General features: G+C 40.8%; 1 protein-coding gene across 1 annotated transcript in view; it reads right to left on the reverse strand.

Annotated features, from left to right (window-relative positions):
• The window catches only part of MACO1 (macoilin 1), a 57,653-nt gene that overhangs the window by 10,433 nt on the left and 26,244 nt on the right, over positions 1-20,976 (reverse strand). Inside the window, exons 7-8 of the mRNA XM_082672026.1 lie at positions 2,860-3,018; positions 1,297-1,479 (exon numbers count right to left, since the gene is read on the reverse strand). Coding sequence (XP_082528152.1) covers positions 1,297-1,479; positions 2,860-3,018 — 342 coding nt within the window. The remainder of the gene's footprint in view (positions 1-1,296; positions 1,480-2,859; positions 3,019-20,976) is intronic.

Raw genomic sequence — 20,976 nt, forward strand, 5'->3', positions numbered from 1 at the left:
TGCGATACACTTAAGAATAAAAACAGCCTCTACATAAATGATGGCAAACAAGGACCATCCAAGGATAAGACCAAAGGCAATAAGCTTAACCAAAAGCAAAAGAAATTAAGGGTAGAGACTGAAATCAATGTACTGATTCTCAAGCATAAGAGACACTAAACAATATGGTTAAGAAACTGTCATATCCTCCTCAGGGATATTTTGAGAAAGAGTAACTGCTGGATGAATTAAGGAGAGCACAAGCCACACCAGATGACTGTTCAGGAAAATCTCCTGCAAATGTAAGTGCTTCAGGAACGCTCACAAATCTTTAAATGAGTGAACAAACAACCCCCCCCACCCCCCCCCGACATCCTAAGCAGGTTAGTAAATGGTCTCGTGAATCCGTATAGATGCTAACGGGCCAAGTTAGCTCAGCCATCTGCAGTACAGAGTCTGCTGGGGGAAGGCAGGATCACGCAGGAGAAAGAGTTCTCTCTCCCGCTGCTATTTCCTAAAAGATGAAATGATGGTTCACCAATTGTTCTACAAATGACAGAACCCAAAAGAAGGCTATTAACATGACAAATACAAAAAAGCAAAAAGTAGAATTATATTACATAGATACAAATTTAGGGATAGAAACTTAAATAAATAATAATTTACCCTCCCCTACATCTGTAAACCCATAACTGACCCCCACCATGCAGATGAACTTCACCAGTCAAGAAAACAAAGAAAAAAGAAAAAGTGAAGTAGAAGCCAAAAAGAGAGAGAGACAGAAGGGAAGAAAAAGAGGCTCTTAACTCTCTTCCCCATCTTTTCCAGGTCATTTGACAGTCTGCTGATGTCCAACAAAGACATGAGCAGTCAGTACACAGTGCTTGGGGGACCAAGATTTTATCTTTCTTCCATTTTAAGATTAAAAACACCAGAAACACACAACTAAGAGTAGAGCATAATGACAGTTCTACAAAGGGAACAAAAGTCCAGATTGGTTCCCTCAAAGCATTTAGTAATTATCGGTCTTACAGAAAGTGGCTGGAAATCCCTTTTTGAGCAGAATTTTGCCTCCCAGGTGTGGGAGGCATGGAGATTCCCTCATCCCACTTTAGACAGCAGGTCACTGAGGGATGAAGTTGTCATGACAGCATAAGCTTGCACAGATGGGGTTTAAACCAGCTAATAAAACAGTACTTAAAAGCAATCCATCCATGCATGATTTTGTATTTCCAGTCCTGCCCAAGGCATCAAATTCCCATTCTCAGTCCAAGGAAAGCCAACCTTGGATTAAGCACTCAGGTGACATCAACATACCTAGACGCAGCAGCAAATGCAACAGCCCGGGCAGCAGTAGCTTCTTCTAACTTCTTCCTTTTTTTTTCCTCCATTAACTGCTTTTCTACAAAACTTCGGGCTTCCTGCTCAGCTTTTAGCTTTTTCTCCAACTGGCTGATATTCTGCTTATCTTTTTGCTTCATTTGCACAGCATTATGTAACCTATATGGAAATGATTGTCATACAAAGTTTTACAATTAGAAACGTCCAATATAAACCCTGGAGAAACATGGCTCCTCTTTGTCATTTTGAGGCCAAAGCAAACAGGAGATTTGAACAGCAAATCATAAATGTCAATTCCCGGAGTGTCCAAGGAAAATACATTGTATTATTATTTAACAATTCCTAAACGCCAATAAACAAGCTGCCTTACAAGATACAGAATTGGACCTAGCCTCTGCTTTATTAATGTAAGTGATCTACAGAAGGTAATCCAGAAAATAGGATAAAACAAGTTTCTATCAGAGGAAAAGATAACTGTAGAACTAATTCTACTGCCCCAAAGCACCTTGAAAGAACTTCAGTCTGAGACCAAGGAAGAGCTGAACCAGATCCATTGAAACTGAGGAAAAGGGTAGGAGGGGAAGGTCTTTCTCTGCCTGAATACAATATGCTGCAGCCTACTGCAGCCTTTCCTTTCCAGCTGGGAGATGTTTTCTCAGAGTATCCCAAAATAGATCTTGTAGTTAGAATCACAGGATGCTTAATTTCAGATAAAAATTTCAGCCACATTCCCTTCCCTGCTACTACCACCCCCAACTTTACATATCAATATAAGGTGAGTTTCTCTCAATGTATCAATGTAAGGTAAGATGTTCTCTATGTAATAATGCTAGAGCCATCACATACATACGTGAGTCAGAAGCAATGGAGAGGTTATTTGCCTATAATGCTCTAGCTTTTGAGCTACATTCCCTGAAAATGATGAAGAACTGCTCTTTCAAGGAAAAGCCCAGAAAGCTCAGCACGTGTAACAGTAATCACTACCCCAGACACACACTGTTTAGAGATGAAAAAAAAAGACAGACCCACATTGAGTCAAGAAGTAATTCCAGAATGAATTAATGGAAAGCATAAAAGAATTCATGCAGAAGAGCTAGCTTTTTGTCTGCCTCTTCAAATAAAATCAAGTTCAACATCATCTTTTAGTTCCAGAAAACAAGGAGATAGAGTCTAATCCTCTGGAAATGTTCACTCAAGGGAACAAGAGTTTCAAATTGTGGCAGAAATACTTCTTGTCAATTTTACTCATATTGTCAAAAAGCTCAATAACTATTTTAAACTAAGAGAAGAACTTATTAAATGAGAGAAGACAGAATAGTAATATTAATAAACTGTTTGGCTGCAATGAAATAAGTTTTTATAGATTTTATAACATATTGAATATCTGGTCCTACATTAAATATTTTAAACATTTTGTTTAAAAAAAAAAACCCTCTGCTAGATCCCTTTGTCGTCATGAGCCTTGTGCTCCAATCCCTGGAAACAAGAGCAATGCGAGGCTGCTTGACTCACGGCCAGAGGCCCACAAGGCGCACATACTTGTTCTGCAGCAGCTCATTCTCTTGCCGGAGCTGGCCCATTTCTGAGCGGATCCCTCGCTCGGTGTTCGAGAGGGAGCTGATCTGACTGCGGAGCTCCTGTTCCACTTGCCTGCTGGCCTGCAGGTCGGCCTTTAACTTTTTAATGTCTTGTTCCAGCCTAGGAGAAGGAGAAACACAGCATCTTCATCACTGACAGGCCAACCCGGGGGCTCTGTGGCAGACCCTGGCTGAAGTCCCTGACTGCTGGGTGGCTGGTGGAGCACCCTGCCAGCAGCTCCTGACATCAACACAACTCCCGTCTGCAATCAGCCTTTGAATCAGTGCTTCTGCCTGGGTCTCCCCCTTCCCACCAGAGGGTAACTTTTGATTCCCCCCAAATATTTGTGAACACTGACAGGTGAAGATGGTGCTTGTGAGTATCTGAGCTGCTAATAAAGGAGGAGGGGAAGGCAGAGGGAGGGTGCCTGAAGGGCACGGTCCCCTCTCCACTGGTGAATTCCCCATGCCCCTCAGCAAGGGAGATATGCTAATAACAACCAGCTCAGGACCCACATGCTTTGAGATATCCTGATAGATCAGAGTCTACTGTCTGAGATTCCCTCCCACCATGGGCCTAGAAGAAAACAGTGTCTGAGGCAGCCTCCTGAAACTGCTAGCATCCTTGCTAAATGATGTTCACACTTGTGGTGACTGTGACAGAAGAGCTCACTAGACTCAGCAACAATGAAAAAAGGTACAAATTACATGATCTACGAATCATAAGAAAACTCAATCTGTGAAATGAAGCTTATCTTTTCAATTCCTTACTCCTGTTCCATCTATTTTCTTTAATGCAGTAATAGTTTCACTTTAAGTGATATGTACTGGGGAGCTATTATATGCACATGTAGGACTGAAAAGGGTCAACAAAGAATATAAAGTTAAGCCCCCTTCTTCATGAGAGGACTTTACAATTGCACTAGAGGCCGATAAACAGACATTTAAAATGATTAAACCATAATACAGGAAGGCCATGGTTAAAAACATGCTAAAGGGAGTAACTAATATTTAATGAGAACTTACATGCCAGGCACTGTTCCATAGGTTTTAATGGTATGAACGCATTTAATCTGTACAACTATGAGCTAAATTGAATAACCTTGGCAATTATTAGTCCCATTTTTACAGATGAAGAAATTTAGATTCAGGAAAGGTTCCAGCCCAAGGTCACACAGGCAGCCTAGCTCTAGACTCCACTCTCTTCTCCAGCAGGCCAAACTGTGGCTCTATCAGCCACAGCATGGCATGGGGAGAAGTGTCGCATGAGTTCTGAGGAGAGAAGATGGGAAATGAGTTGGGCCTCAAAAGTTGGGCAGGATTTGGAGAAGTAGAAGGGGAGGAGAAGGCATTCCAAACAAGGGGAAAACATGCTCAAAAGCTCAAAGGTAGCAACAGCCACAGGCATTTGGAGGCAGAGCAATCAGTCTGGCCTCTGAGGAAGGCTTGTACTCTGGGAACAGGATGAGAAAGGATAGAAGGGACCTGGCAGATTAGACCAAGGAGAACGGCACTCAAGTTCAGGCCAAGGATGACTGCCAGGTGAGACTCAGAAGACACCTTTTCCTACAAACTTACAGTAGGCAAAAGTCAGTTAGCTCTGAAGAGACTCTTGTGCATTTCACTAATCCAACACACCAACAGAACCAAGAATTCTGGAGGGCAATGGTGATCTCTCCTTGGAACTGCCAGGTCCATAGACTAGGCCCTTACAGATACGTTTTATGAAGCACTAAACCCCCAGGGCCCATCAATCACAGTGATCAACACTTCCTAAATACATATATCGGTTGCCTGGCATTCCTTAGAAAACCAAAGAGCAGCTTTATTTACCTGTCTTACCTTTAGCCAATTGAAACAAAATCTCAAAACCAAAAAGTCATGAAACATCAACGGTTAGCTCCCAGGCCCAGCAGCCAGTCCCCCTGTCCAGTGCCTGGGAACACGGACTAGAGACTCTGTTCCAGAAGAGCTGCCGGGTCTCCTGACACAGCTCGCTCCCCAGGGAAGCGTCACAAATGCACATCATGCCACACTTTCCCTATTGCCAGGGTTATTCCAGTTGAATGTACTCCTGGAACTGCTCTAAACAATTACCGACTGGCATTTATACCATCCCCACACCGTCACTCATTCACCCGAAGTTACCCAAGGGATATTTTCTAAAACAGGTCGATGCTGTCAGGTTATCCTCATTAAGAAGTTTGGCTGAAAAATGTGTTAGGTAATTTATCTTTTTTGAGAAGTCGGTTTCACAGCCCGAGGGCTGCCTTTTTAGTAAAAAGGATGAGCTTTAAGAAGAGACTAGGGACTTAGCAAAGTTTAGAAACGGGGTATAGGATCAGGATTCTCGACTCAGCTCTGGAGCCAGCTCTGCGACCCTGGACAAGGCATATAACCTTTCAGGACTCAGTTTCCCCATCTGAGGCAAACGATCTCTGAAGTTCCTCCCAGCTTGGTCTAGGATTTCTAGGCCTGACACACTTACCACTGGCTGTTGATCTACTCCTTCAGATTAGCAACCTAAGCTGTATCATATGCAGAGGCCCAGGAATCAAGTTCCACACAACCAGCCACTGGGGCAAAGCATGTGCCGCAGTTGGGAATGAAAGAAAAATTAAATCTGCGAAGTCTAGATGTCAAGAATTTTGAAGTTATTACTTTTTTAGAGTTTTTAACCTATAAAAGCCAAATTTCCTACCATGAACTAAGAATAACAATTTCTGAATGAAACTTTAGAGTTCTTTGAAAAATGTAAAAAAACCAAGGAGTTAGTGCAGTTAGGAGAGCAAAGTGTGCAAAAATATCTAGAGTGTAACTTCTGGAGATCGCAGAACACTAAACAATATTTTTTGTGTGTAGAACTATGAAAATTTTATCAAAGACATATAGCAGCACAATACAAGAAAAATAAAGTGACGTGGTTAAAATTAAGTGACGTGGTTACAAGGGTGTGTTCACTTTTTGAAAATTCATAAGTTGTACACTTAAGATTTGAGCACTTTTGTGGATGTGTGTTATACTTCAATAAAAAGCTTATTTTCAAAAATTAAATAACTTAAGTTCACAAGGCACAGAATTAAAATGCTTCAGGATTTTCATAACTGTTGCCACTGGTTCTGTAAAACTCTGAATGACTGTTTTCCAAACGGTTGCAGCAAACCTGTTAGTTAACACAGCATTCCTCAGTTTAAGGAACACTGGTCTATAGGAAACTGCATAACAACATGTAAGATAACTTAATGTGCTAAATGGTAAATTCTCAGTAACTTTTAAAATTTATTAGGGGAAACTTTTCATTGTCTCTCTGCAGAAAGCACTAATTTAATGTTGAACGTTCACTATTTTAAATCTTAACTGAGGTAGGTGGTAAAATGATTTACAAACCCTTATTGGATTTATGTTTTTATTGCAAAAGTGATACCCAGTCAAAATAAAAAACTGCATACAACAGAAAAGTATAAAGAATAAACATGTAAATAACTCATAATCCTTTCATCCAGACAGAACCACTATTTGCATTTGGTTTACTTCATTTCTGTATGTCTTTTTCTTTCTCTTTCTTAACACATGTAAACATTTTTCATATTGCTGAGAGGGTATCACATGTATAGTTTACATATCTTAAGCACCTTTCCACACTATTAGAAACTTTTCACAAACAACTTAATTGCTGCATAATATTACACTGCACAGATGTACTGTACTACCAATCTCTGCATATGCTCAATAAAAAAATGTATACATGAGTTTTTAAAGAATTACATGAATTAGTAAGTCGAACTGAATCGAGCCAGTCAAGTGCCAGGGGCATTTATTAGACAGATAACTACTACTTGTCATAATGGTAAACTTAACCCTTTTGTGCTGAAGGTCAATACTTACTAGGTAAAATGCAGATATATAATTTACTGCTGTGAAACACCAAGAAGTACTGATTAAATGGTGTTAAGAGGTTAATGCAAAATCTTCAAATGTATTCATGGGATTTTACTAAAGTGTCGATAGCTGCAACCTAAATTTGAAGCACGTGGCCAGGAAGAAAATGAGGCAGAAGTAACAGTTTATAACCCTTGAAACTAATTTCAGTAAATAGGAATCAAAAGAAAGCAGGAAAAAATTTCATCTCCAAGCTCAAATCCATTTATCAGAGCTAAATCCTATTCTCCTCCCTACACAATAGAAGATTAAGGGAGAAAAGAGAACTTTCCCCCAGCAGAACTATAAACTCATCCAAAAAAGAGAAATAATGGGTCAGACAGATCTTAACCAAACCGAACCAAGGCTTCGGCAGGAAATAAACATACTCCCTCCTTGCCCAACTCCCGTGGCGCTAGTCACCCTTACGAAGGCTGTCCAGTAGCGCTGCCACTTGGGATACAGACAGGGCCCACAGCAAAGCTGGAGTCTATGTGTCCAATAAATATGTCTATCTGGGCCCAATCAGACAAACCAGGGGTCTAATCAACTCAGAATGTTACCTGTTAGGTCCAGGCACCTTTCCGAGCCACTTTACTCCACTTTACTGATAAAATTTTAAATCAACTTCTAAACTTGTAAGCTACCTCTAAACGCCAGCAGAGCACCTAACTCACAAGCAAGAGGTGGGGCCCCTGGAGCAGCCCTTCCTCAGGGCTCCACTCGCCGGCCCAGCTGACTTCAGAGCAAAACTGCCAAGCTGAGGAACGCTCTCACCCACTCCAAACCTCAACTCTACCTCATCTCCTCCCTCATTCCACCCAGCTAAGGTACGCTATAATGTAAACGGTTGCTAATTATTTAATTTTAAGGGAAAAAGTTACATGTTAATAAGGGGTAGTTTCCTAGCTGACCAAAAGAATGAAGCTCAGACCTGCGTCTTTCAAGGCAGGCTAAGTAAGAAAAATATCTTCGAGCATCTTGAAGCACACCTGGTAGTAAAACAAAGTACAGTATTCAAGTGTCAGCTTTTAGTTGAAAGAGGTATTGTTAAGCATCTGAAAAGGTAGGGAGATATTTATGTCTAAGTGTTTGTAATCCTTATCTTTGTGGATTACTTGAATTACAGCCACAGTGCTATGACTTCATTGAAAGTTTAAAAGTCTCCAATGTGTAGAGCCAGTACCTTCATGTTTTTATAAAGCCTGAGGCTTTATGAGGCCTGACTGAGAACACAGAAGAACTTTAAGACTTCGGGGCAGGAAACTGCCCCAGGAAGCAAGTCCTGCGAAAAAGAGGGAGACCTTTTCTCAGCCAGGACTTCACCTACGGATGACTCCATACCCATTCCAGAAGACGACCTAAGTGTATATTTCTATGGGTTGCCAGCTTGACCCCATGAGGCCCTCAGGAAGATAAGGAGCCTCGGCTCTGCTGGTTATCTCTGAGCTCTAAGAAGCTGTGACAGAGATGCTGTAGGCCTTGCATGACAACACAGAACTTAAGAGTGCTGCTTACCACGTAAGAAAAGGGGCTTCAGAAGGTCACCTTCAAACGATACAGCCAAGTGACTGAAAGATTAGTTTTTTTCACAAACCCATCATACCAGCCAAAATGACCCACTCCTTGTTTCCAGACATCTTCTGCCTTTAATTATACCACCCCTCCCTCCTGGAGGAATGGCCTCCAATTTTCAAGTCTCACTCATTCGAGACCCACTTAAAAAATAAAAACAAAAACCAAACTCTCCACCATGAGGTGCTGATTTCCCTCTCCTTCTGAAATCTGAAAGCCCTTACTGTTGGTGTTTCTGGTTTGGCACTAAACCATTTCCCTGTGCTGTTTTTACATTTGTTTTGGTTTTTAATATTTTCCTGTGTATATATCTTATTTCTAAAGAGCCTAAAAGTTCTCTGAAGCCAGGGACTGGCGGTGCTCTAAAATTAGAAGCTGGAAGTGTATTTCTAAAGTTTCTTCCAACCCTTCCAAGACCATGTCTCTAACCCTCGCTCTGTGTCCATTTCCTCAGTGCTTAGATTAGAACAGGGTTAGCGTTATGATATATGAGGCTCTGGAAACAACCTATCTACAGCAGGCCGCCAGATTTTTAGTTTCAGTAGTGGCTGAAGGAGACAGGGGTAAAGGGGCATTTGCTTATCAGGAAGGCAGGTGCACATGAAAAGACTGAATGAAGACGGGAATAAAGACACAGACCTACTAGAGCATGGACTTGAGGATATGGGGAGGGGGAAGGGTAAGCTGGGACAAAGTGAGAGAGTGGCATGGACATATATACACTACCAAATGTAAAATAGATAGCAAGTGGGAAGCAGCCACATAGCACAGGGAGATCAGCTAGGTGGTTTGTGACCACCTAGAGGGGTGGGATAGGGAGGGTGGGAGGAAGGGAGATGCAAGAGGGAAGAGATGTGGGAATATATGTGTATGTATAACTGATTCACTTTGTTGTAAAGCAGAAACTAACACACCATTGTAAAGCAATTATACTCCAATAAAGATGTTTAAAAAAAAAAAAGACTGAACGAAGAGCAACTGCTTTATCTCGCTACGTACCTAATTCCATTAGGAGATCCCCTGGCATACGTTAATCATACAAGACAAAACTTGTTTAGGGACCACACAGCTGTCTATGCAGGAAACTGAGCTCATAAATCAAAGCTCTGTCCCCAGAAGAAATACTGTTCACCTTCTCCACCAACTCCTTCCCTTCCCCCCTTTCCAGATCATTCACCCTGACAGGCTGGGTAGCATGGGTCATTCACATAAAAACATGAATGTCTTTCGTCTTAAGTGAGGCCTACACTGACTTGAAGCTGCTCTAGTATATCCTATAAACCACAGCTTTGGAAATAAGGAAATGAAGCTGCCTCAGGTCTCACTGTGGTTACTACAATTGCTTACCAGGCACATGTATCCAAAAATAAGCAACAGCCTGATTACCTGATTGCTAGGTGAAACCATAATACAAAGTACCTTATGTCTCTGCTCCCTAATCTGTCAAACACATTCATTTTCATTAAGGAACACAGAGGAGGAAAGGAAATCTAGAGGATTTCACTGGCCATTCACGGAATAGAAAACTGACTTCTTGAAGCCCTTTAAGAATAAAGCTATGGGTGCCATGAACTAGTATTTTTAATAAGGTCCTTAAAAGAGGTGGTCAGATATGATACTTTGTATCAAAAAAGTATTTAAAATGTTCATATCTGTTAATACATCATCCCTCTCCCACACTGGAGATACACACAAAGATTTGTGTAAAAGTGTGTTTGTTGCAGCATTATTTATAATAAGAAAAAAAAAAGCAGGAACACAAATATTCAACAGAAGAGTGGCTAAATAAATTGTATATTCATGTGTCTGACTGACATGCCACCATTAAAAACCATTGGTGTCTTCCCTGGTGGCACAGTGGTTAAGAATCCGCCTGCCAATGCAGGGGACATGGGTTCAAGCCCTGGCCTGGGAAGATCCTACATGGTGCGGAGCACTAAGCCCGTGTGCCACAATTACTGAGCCTGCGAGCCACAACTACTGAGCCCACGTGCCACAACTACTGAAGCCCACGTGCCTAGAGCCCACGCTCTGCAACAAGAGAAGCCACCGCGATGAGAAGCCCGTGTACCGTAACGAAGAGTAGCCCCCGCTCGCTGCAACTAGAGAAAGCCCACATGCAGCAACAAACTCAACACAGCCAAAAAAATAATAAACAAATTAATTTTTAAAAAAACCACTGAGGAAGAATATTCAATGACATGGGAGAATGCTCATGATATAGTCAGTGAAAAAGACAATTACAAAACATTATACGTAGTATGAGCTTCGTTTTGTGAAAATATGTATGTATGCAAGAGAAAAAAAGACTGAGAGGATATACATTAAGATAGTGGGGCTTCCCTGGTGGCGCAGTAGTTGAGAGTCCATCTGCTGATGCAGGGGACACGGGTTTGTGCCCCAGTCCGGGAGGATCCCACATGCCGCGGAGCGGCTGGGCCTGTGAGCCATGGCCGCTGAGCCTGTGCGTCCGGAGCCTGTGCTCCACAGCGGGAGAGGCCACAGCAGTGAGAGGCCTACATACCTCAAAAAAAAAAAAAAAAAGATAGTGGCCACCTCTTCTTTATTTTCAAAATTGGAAGTAATCAACAGCTTATTTTTAACATTTTAATTATCATTTTATGATTGGGAGAAAAGTTATTTCAAAATAGGAAGCTGTTAATTTGCTTTCCATGGCTTTTCAACATTCACTGTTACTCTTAGATTTGCCCATGTCACAGGCCAGTTTCAGAAATAATCTGAAAGCCTTAGGGAAAACCCAACTCTTTTACTTCCTAAACTTTTTAGGTCACTCCAAGGAAGGCGAACTTAATTTTCTGAAGTAGAAGACACCTCAGTTCCTAAATCTACATCAACTACCTGTACTTCTCATTCATCAGTTCCCATCAAAGCAACAGTTTGTCTAAATCTAGATTCTAGAGCTGCAGTTTATGGCCCTGCCCGGGCTCCCTGTAAAAGAAGAGAGCAGGCATCGCTCTGACATCAGCCTTGACAGTATACACACGTTACAGGGGATGGTGCTGGGAGGTCCAGATTCTAAACTGGCTGGTCTGTGAAATCTGCAAATAACCACTGTCCATGTCCCCTGTTTCGGTGTATTTTATGCTCCAAGAACACGGCAGAAAAACACCTTGGTGTGGAGTAAGTCACCTGCCTTAGACACAGGAGGCCTCTATACCGTATGGTTTGAGGAACACCAGAGACCCAAACTACGCTTCTTACCATAAGGCTGTCCCCTCTCCTTCTAAGTGGTCTGAAGGCCTCACGGTCAGGTGTGAGGATGCAACAAAAAAGATGGCAGTCTTTGACTCTGGAGGGGCACTGTCAACAGGTGCATGTTTTCCAGGAGCACACGGAACTCAAGGACAGGAGAAGGCAAAAAGTTCCCATCAATACATGGCAGATCCGTGCATGGGAATTACCAGATTGCCCCTAACTACAAGTCCTTCCTGCAGGAGTTCAGTTTTTGACTGGTGGGGTCAGTGGGGGATGGAACAAAATACAAGAGTAACAGAAGGGTCAGGTGCAGAGGTTACAGACTGGTGAGCCAATCCGGCCCATGAACATGTTTGTTTCACTCTCCTCCACATGATGCAAAAATAAATGTTGTGGAACTGTGAGATTTCACATAAAGACACCTATTTTGGCATCTCCTCTGAATATCAGAAGATTTAGCAACACTGGGCCTGCAACCCCACAGCAACACCTGGCTGGGCCGTCTGGAAGGGCATGTGCTTCCCAACTCCCACGTGCCGGGTGCAGTACTGAGTACGAACGATGCCAACCCTGGCCCCCTGCTCACACCTGTGCCCTGCCTCGCTCCTGTACGTGCCGGAGTCCGCAACACCCTCTCTAGAGCCAGGGGGACAGTAAGGGCAGTGGTCCTTTCCAGTTCATTACACTGTTTCTGTTTCAAATCTGTTACAACACTCTACCAAGAAAGGTGAAACGTACCTTACGAGAGAGAGAAGTTGTCATTCTTTCCATAAAAAAGAAACTAAAACTTGCTTTAATTCTGAGAGTCCCAGCTGACTAGAAAAGAGGTCTAAGAGATCCCAGAGAGATTTGCACAGACTGAAGTATACCCACACTGGCGGTCAAAGTACTCAAATAGCCAGTTTCTAAATGGTAGTGTGAGTAACATTTAAAGAATACAGTTCCTTTTCCTTGGAGCTCCGCCCCTTCAGGGAATCCACCTCTAATTCCCTTAGCTGGAAATCTCAGTTCGTTATGTGCCAGCAGGGGTACTGACTCAGAATTTAACACAACATTTTATAGTAGTTCCTTCTGAATTCTAGGGCAGTAACTTTCTAGCTGGCTAATCAGAAATCCCTGTTTTAGAATAAACTCTCAGTACTCAACATAAAAATGTTTCTAATGTGGATTCCCCCCACCAAATAATTTGTGTTATTTCATAATTTATCCATACAACATAGATAATGATCTTTTTTGATCACCTGGATATGCAGACTAAGTAAACTGCTGGCTTAAATTCATTAATGCCTAGCTCCTAAAGTGCTGCTTGGTTTTCAAGTCACAAAATAGGCCTGCTTAAGTATAAAATTATCATGCTTCTATTACCATATTTATATCCCAGAATATTATAGTTTTAAATCACTGCAATGGTTAAAATAAATTCAAACTATATTATGAATTAATATAATAAACAAAGCTAACCAAATAAAACCTACAGGTACCTTAAATATTATGAGCATGGAAGAAAATGAAAATAAATCAGGTCCAACAATGTATATCTGCTCAGAAACAATGCTAGACTAATATAAATCAAAAACATGTTTCCACAGAGACACTGAACTTACTAATAAATAGAAATATGGCTCTACTACTTTTTTTCACTTAATAATTTCCAAAGAATTTATTTTCACTTAATAATTTCCAAAAAATTTAGTAGCAGCTATATCCAACATATTTAAACTAATTCTTTTTGAAATGTCACGTATTTTTACTAAATTTACCTCTCAGCTAGAAATGATACTGTTACAAGTAAATGGTCAAATGCACCTGTGGAAGCGGAAAGGCCTACTTTGGCAGCCACCACGCACAAGGAGAGTGTCAGGCAAGTCACTATGCAGCACAGGTTGTCAATGCAGGTGACAGGTAGCACACGTAGGGAAAGCAGCCAGGGTAAAGCCCCAAAGCCCCAATCACTGTCTCCCAGGGTCATATTTTCTTCCACAAACTATTCCTGACACACAGCAAAATGTATTCAAATGCAAAAGAAAACAAACAAATACACCATTTTCTCTTTGGCACCAGAGATGACATACAAGCAGTCAATGCATTTTCTAACCAGGGGGATTTCCTTGGAGGGAAGTTTGGAAACATGGAATCCAAGCTCTCTCTCCAGCTACCACAAAGACAAAGAGAATGGCTAGAGCTAAGGGGGAAAAGAGAAGGCAAGACCCACCAGGAAAGATGAATAAGACAAGGCAAACTGAGATTTCCTCCGAGTTCTTGGCTGACATGTGGCTTGTGCCTGGATTCCTTGGCCCTGAGGAACAACCAACTCACTGGCAGAGCAAATGCCTTTTTCAAAAGTCCCTTGGAGGAGTTTTCTCCCCTTGCCCTGTAACCTCCTCACAGCCTGGAAAAAAGTCCTGACAGAGTACTTAATTTTAAAACTTTCTGGGAAATACCAAGGAAAAGGGCTGAGTGGAAAGTCCTTCTATTTTTTAGAAATAAAATCAGTAACAACTTACTCAAGAACAACAAATAGTTTGACACTGGATGGCAGGTCCTTGGCCTGGTCTAATGTAATATTTAGGTTTTCCACCTTCAAAAGCCTTTGAGTTGCACTGCACTGCATCTTTCCTCCCCCTGCCCCCATCTAGTATTTTCCCTGCACAAAGGTAATATTCATTCAACAAGTATTTACTGAGCATCTACCCTGTGGCAATCACTGTGTACTGTGGCAGACAAGAAAAAAGGAGGTCCCTGCCCTGGTCGAGCTTACATTCTTTTATGGGCATAATAAGCCCGTGTAAAAATTCAAAGTATGTAGAAATGGACAATGTAGAAAGTAAACATCTCCTATAATCAGCTGCAATTGACCATTTGGTGTATACTATTTCAAATAATTTTCTGTGTATATAAGAATGATACCTAACCATATTTTGTTAATGGTTCATACCATATGATCTGTTTTGCTATTTCCGCCCCTTTAACAATCAATATTGGGGTGTTTCCATTACCTTCTTTTAAGATGAGTTTCCACCTTTCAAGAGACTCCTTTGTAACCTTCCCCACTTAAACTACTGTGATTTCCCACGTAGGACTCTTTAGGGACTTGGGAGAGGGCTGGAAAGGTCCATAAAAGGCCACCTCCCCCTGGAGTATCTGTCTCAGGGAATGCTCGTGGGCTCTTCCTCTGGAATTGACTGCTCTGTCTTGTTTCTTTCCCATAGTCAGGTCTCAACTTTGGATTCTACCCTCGCTTTGTGCCTACAATCTCTAAGATGACAAAACAGGGGCTTCTTGGATTATCTTTACTCTGCTCTTTTGCACAGCTATTCACACCAAAATCATACTGAACCCACTGATTATTAAAAATCAGTATCTAAAAATATGGCCATTTCCTTTCAATGGATACATAATTTTTAATTGTGTGTAGACACCTTAAAATGTGGGAAATGAAAAATAGGAAGTAGTGTAAACTGTCTGTTGTTTTTCTCCCAACAGCAAGACCACACTAAATAGCCTTCTATAAGGCAGAGGTTACATGACAATCTCAAATGCTGGTGTCTGGAGACAAGATTAAATGCAGAAGTACAAAGACTGAGAACTGCTATTCAAACCACCTGAGCAATCTGTGGCATCAGCAAATCCTGTCAAAGAAGAAAGTTGGCTGTTGTTAGCTTTTGCTATCTTCGTCCCCCTTAAGAAAAACATAAAATCATAAAACATAAACACAAAGTTTATATGGGCTAGAAAGTGGAATGAAGACCAGTGACATTTTGCTCACCTACCAGCTTAACCTAGAAAGAGATGAGTCACAAATACTCATATCACAGCTACTAAAAACACAATCAATATACTCACGGATGGATCAGAACACTATTTATGAAGTATGTTGTCATTAATCTATATGATCCCAAAATATTTCCCTAAGACCCAGATCTAGTAATATAAGTTAGTTCCTGGGTATGAATGTAAGTTAAACACTCCTCAGTGTCAGTGAATGAGTTAAAATGTCTTAAAGTGCTTCTCTATCCCTCCTCTCCTCCTCCCTCCCCTCTGAGTCAGGGCTATCACACTTGCTTAGTGATTACTGGAAAAATCCTGATTACTGGAAAAATCCTCCTTTTCTCCCAAGGCTCTCAAGTCTCCAAATAAGCAGAACTGTATGAACAAACTAACTTATAAGTAATAACATTTTGGTGTGCTTAAAATAACCAAATGAATTCAGAGAGGAAAAAAGAGTGACTTTTCAATATATGAAAACATATCCCAGATTTCCACTTTCCCCTGAAGAAAACCCACCCCCACCCTCACCCTCAGAACTTACCACCATGGCCACGCCCACACCCCAGCACCTCAGCACTTCAAAGCAGTCACTGGTGGCCCTTCCTCAGGGTAAGTTGATGGTTACATCCCCAATCCTAAATTTTCCAATTCAAGGCTCTTGGCTCTGCTGCTGTCAAGCTAGGCCTACCCCAGATTTATTGCTAAAGGGCAAATTTCCTGCTGGGTGGCTCTAGGCTATCTGAACCAGACTAACTCCCACGTAGCACTAACCAGAACTGAATTCTCAGAGACCCTGTAAGCTTTCAAGGGTACGACTGGATGGCCCCCTTCTGTTCAGAAATAAGTACACCCCTGTGTCTTTGGCAAGAGCAAGAATTTTTAAAACACTTAAAAGAGCATATCTCTAGAAAAATGTAAAATTAAGTGAGTTCTGAAATCCTAAGCATTTCTTCTGTAGATTTTAGCCACGAGAGCATAAAACTTAGCTCTGGCGCCCATCCTTATGTCAGCTTTAGCTGTGTGTGCATTTAAAACAAAAACACAAAAACACAAAATGTTTTTAAAAAACAGAGAAATAAAGCAGGTTGATAAAACTTTTTTTTTTAAGCAGCATGGTATAACAGCAAAGGCAGAAGTCAAGAAATTTCGGTTCCGGTCCTGGTAACTACCACTCTAGCTGGGTTACTTGGACTAGCCATTTACTCTTGTAAGGCTTGTTTACTTCTCTGCTAAAAAGACAGGGTTGGGGAGGCTGGTCTAACTGTCTCTTAGAACTCCTGCAGTTCCGAAAAAAACACGCATCATTCTAAATTCTACTCAGTTTTGTAAAATGCATCTCTACTAGGCAAACTGTGGACACTTTTCCTTCATGACCCTTCACACCAAACATTATTCAACTATGTTAAAGAGTTGATATCTTATTAAGAATAAGCACTAGAAACAAGAAAGGTTAATCTTCTGTCTTGAACACAAAAAACAAAGAAAGAAAAGGCGGGATGGAAATAAACCAAGAAGAGACTTTTGCTTCCACATTTCTACAGAATATGATCACTTTACATTTTGTACTAAGTTTTAAATTCTCTCCCTTAACCAGGAAATTGAAACAAGTAACAAACCCCAACAAGAAACCCCACAGTCTTGGGCTGTATTTGAGAGGGAGCTTTGTGCCAAGTACAAACAAAAGTGTTGGCTCTTCTGCTTGTAGGCCCTGAAACTACAGGAAAGCAGCTCAGGTGTCGCACCCTGACCTGCCGGATCTTAGAGTGACCACTGAATGATCACACAGACCTGCCATGGAATATTCCACATCAAGTGAAAACCAGTGTTAGGCTAAATTGGGAAAATGATTTCAATATAATTTAGGTGAAAAAAGCAGGACACAAAAACTACACAAACACAGCGAACAAACTTATGGATACCAATGGGGGAAGGAGGGGGGGGATGAATTGGGAGATTGGGGTTGACATATATACACTACTATGTATAAAAAAGACAACTAATGAGAACCTACTGTACGGCACAGGGAACTCTTACTCAATGCTCTGTGATGACCTAAATAGGAAGGCAATCTAAAAGAGGGGATATATGTATACATATAACTGATTCACTTTGCTGTACAGCAGAAACTAACACAACACTGTAAAGCAACTATACTCCAATACAAATTAATAAAAAAAAAACTACACAAACACTATGGCCACAACTATATAAATTTAGTTGATGAAATACAACAAAAATTTAACAGTGATTTGTGTCATATATTTCCTCCTTTTTCCACCTAAATTTTCTATAATTTTTTCACACTTAAAATATTTTAAAATTGACCACTGAAGAAAAAAATTGAGCAAACCTCACTCTAATTTACAGGATTCCTTTCTAACCCAGCACTTACTTAAAATAACTGATCTTCCTCATTGCTTTTTTGTATATGTCTAGTAGTTTTTTCCACATCAGAATTAAAAATATTTTTCGCTACCAATATTATAAGTCTGTTTCTAAATAACTTGGGTAAAGAATTCAGAAATCAAGCTGGCAGAAATTGGGTCATTTTGTAAGATACGTATTTCTCAAACCAAAAGAGGACTTTGGAGTGGCTTTAGCGAGTTCCCAAACTTTTCCTGGGAAGGAGCCTACAGGCAACACTTACTGCCAAGTTCCCCACCTTCCCCCACCTTAGTGGATCTATCAGCATACTTTTTTTTTTTAACATCTTTATTGGAGTATAATTACTTTACAATGGTGTGTTAGCTTCTGCTTTATAACAAAGTGAATCAGTTATACATATACATATGTTCCCGTATCTCTTCCCTCTTGCGTCTCCCTCCTTCCCACCCTCCCTATCCCACCCCTCTAGGTGGTCACAAAGCACCGAGCTGATCTCCCTGTGTTATGCGGCTGCTTCCCACTAGCTATCTATTTTATGTTTGGTAGTGTATATATGTCCATGCCACTCTCTCACTTTGTCACAGCTTACCCCTCCCCCCCCACAGCTTCAAGTCCATTCTCTAGTAGGTCTATGTCTTTATTCCCGTCTTACCCCTAGGTTCTTCATTGACTTTTTCTTTTTTTTCTTAGATTCCATATATATGTGTTAGCGTATGGTATTTGTTTTTCTCTTTCTGACTTACTTCACTCTGTATGACAGACTCTAGGTCCATCCACCTCACTACAAATAACTCAATTTCGTTTCCTTTTATGGCTGAGTAATATTCCAAAACTACAAATAGAACTACCATATGACCCAGCAATCCCACTACTGGGCATATACCCTGAGAAAACCATAATTCAAAACGAGTCATGTACCAAAATGTTCATTGCAGCTCTATTTACAATAGCCAGGAGATGGAAGCAATCTAAGTGTCCATCAACAGATGAAGGGATAAAGAAGATGTGGCACATATATCAGCATACTTTTTCTGTTATGGGCTAGGAGTAAACATCTTTGGCTTTGCAGGCCATAGAGTCTCTGTCGCAGTTACTCAACTCTGCCACAATAAAGCAGCCATAGACACTATGTAAATGAATGAGCATGGCTATGTTCCAATAAAACTTTTTTTTACAAAAACAGGCAGTGGGCCAAGTTTGGCCTGTGTGCAGTGGTCTGCCAGCCTGTGGTGTACGGCACACTAGAGAACATCCTTGGAGCTTGGCGAGACGGTGAAAAGACCTGAAGGACTGCTTGCTCCTTCACAGGGAACGACCATCGAACCTTATTTTGACAGCCACACCGATCTCCAAGAATTCTTTGAAGGTGGTGTACTAATGAATATTCCCCCAAAATCAATGAACTGGTTCCTCAAATACAGTAGTTTTCAACCATGATACTGAGACAGACATAGCTATGTAGAATGTGCTGCAATTAATTTACTATTAATAATACAGTACTGGTTTTCAAACAATTTTTAGAAAAAGCTTTATAAAAGGGATGATCAGTCTTATCCTTATAGCCAGCCTGGAACTATACACAGCCTTGGGTGTACCTGCAGGAGCAAAGGACTCATGTACATACTGTCAGCCTATGTACGTTTGCATCAGAAGCAGCCTTAGAGACCACTGAGCCCAGCCCTTTCCATCTGAAGATAACAAATCCACTCTGTGACTAACAGCTCAAACATGTCAGGTTTGGATCCGTTACAGTCTTACTAATATTCATCAAAACATACATGAAGTCAAGGAAGAAGAAACAGGAGATAGCCAAGAAGGGCGAGGGACAGTGTGATAATTCACTAGGATAGATGTCCTTTTCCTTTTATAAACTTTCATTGTTGTTCATCATAGAAAAACTTGAAAATGCATGAGAGAAGAAAAATTAAAAGCCCCCATACTATCATGGAGCAATTAACTATTGTTATCATTTTGGTTCCTTTCCCTTCAAATCCCTTCTCTGTGTATATTAGAAAAACAAAATGTTTTTAATAAGATTGCTTTCTACTTTCTTCATGAAATATTATGTCATAAGCACTTCCCTATATTATTTAATATGGCTCAAAAATATGATTTTGTAATTTCTGTATTAAACATCTATGGAATAGATGGACCATAATTATTTAAATTTCTCCCCTATTGTTGGATATTTATATCATCTCTTTATTTTTTATAATATTATATTAAAAGTTGAAAATAATCCTATGGAAGCTTATAAAATTATTTAAATATAACGTTTTATATTTAGGTATTTGACAGCAGGTATTGCCTAAAGCAGAGTAATATCCTGGGGCCCTTCAGATCAAGGCACATCAGAGGACACATTAGAGACCACAGGAAGAGGTATATACCCCAGGAGCAGGCACAGGAGCACTGGACCCACGACTGGAAAATGGGCCATCTGAGACCTTGAAATTCTTTACTAAGGCAGATCAGGTAGTAGAGTCAACCAACATGACAAGTGGGGCCCAAGTGAGGTGGTATCACAAGACTGAGCCTTGACTGCTCTCTCTCTGCAACACCCTACAGAGGAAAACTGTTTTGACTTGACTGCTATTATTAAAATTGTGTAGGAGAAAGGATGTTAAAAAGATGGTGGCAGATGTTTCATTTATAGCATATAGTAAATTTGTGGGATATTCCCTTTGACATAGAAGGTCAACTAATTGGTCTTTCTCCCATGGGCAAATGGAAGAGAGTTCTCTGCTGAGTGTTTTCTCTGCAGAGTATGATGGGGCAGAATGTCAAAACAAACAGATGTGGATGCCAGCCTGGCATCAGCAACAGCATGTATGCTTCCAGAAGTGGCAGAGGGCTCTGAAACCTCTAGCGACTTCAGCAGTAGAACCCACATATATTTCCCTTCATCTAGCTGCCAATAAGAAAACTAAAACAAATTAATAATCTAATTCATAACACTAGAAAAACCTTCTCTCATAAATTGTCTGTTCTGAAGCAAGCCAAAGGAAGAGGAATAAAGATAACTTAGTGGAGGGAAGAAGTTACAAGTGCACTCTTGAGTTATGTATTTTTAAAAAGCTCCTTGAAATAATGACATTTACAGCAACATGGATGGACCTAGAGATTATTCTACTAAGTGAAGTAAGCCAGAGAAAGACAAATACCGTATGGTATCACTTATATGTGGAATCGAAAATATGATACAAATGAACTTATT

Source organism: Grampus griseus, assembly GCF_964374135.1.
Source record: "Grampus griseus genome assembly, chromosome: 1".
Classification (NCBI taxonomy): domain Eukaryota; kingdom Metazoa; phylum Chordata; class Mammalia; order Artiodactyla; family Delphinidae; genus Grampus; species Grampus griseus.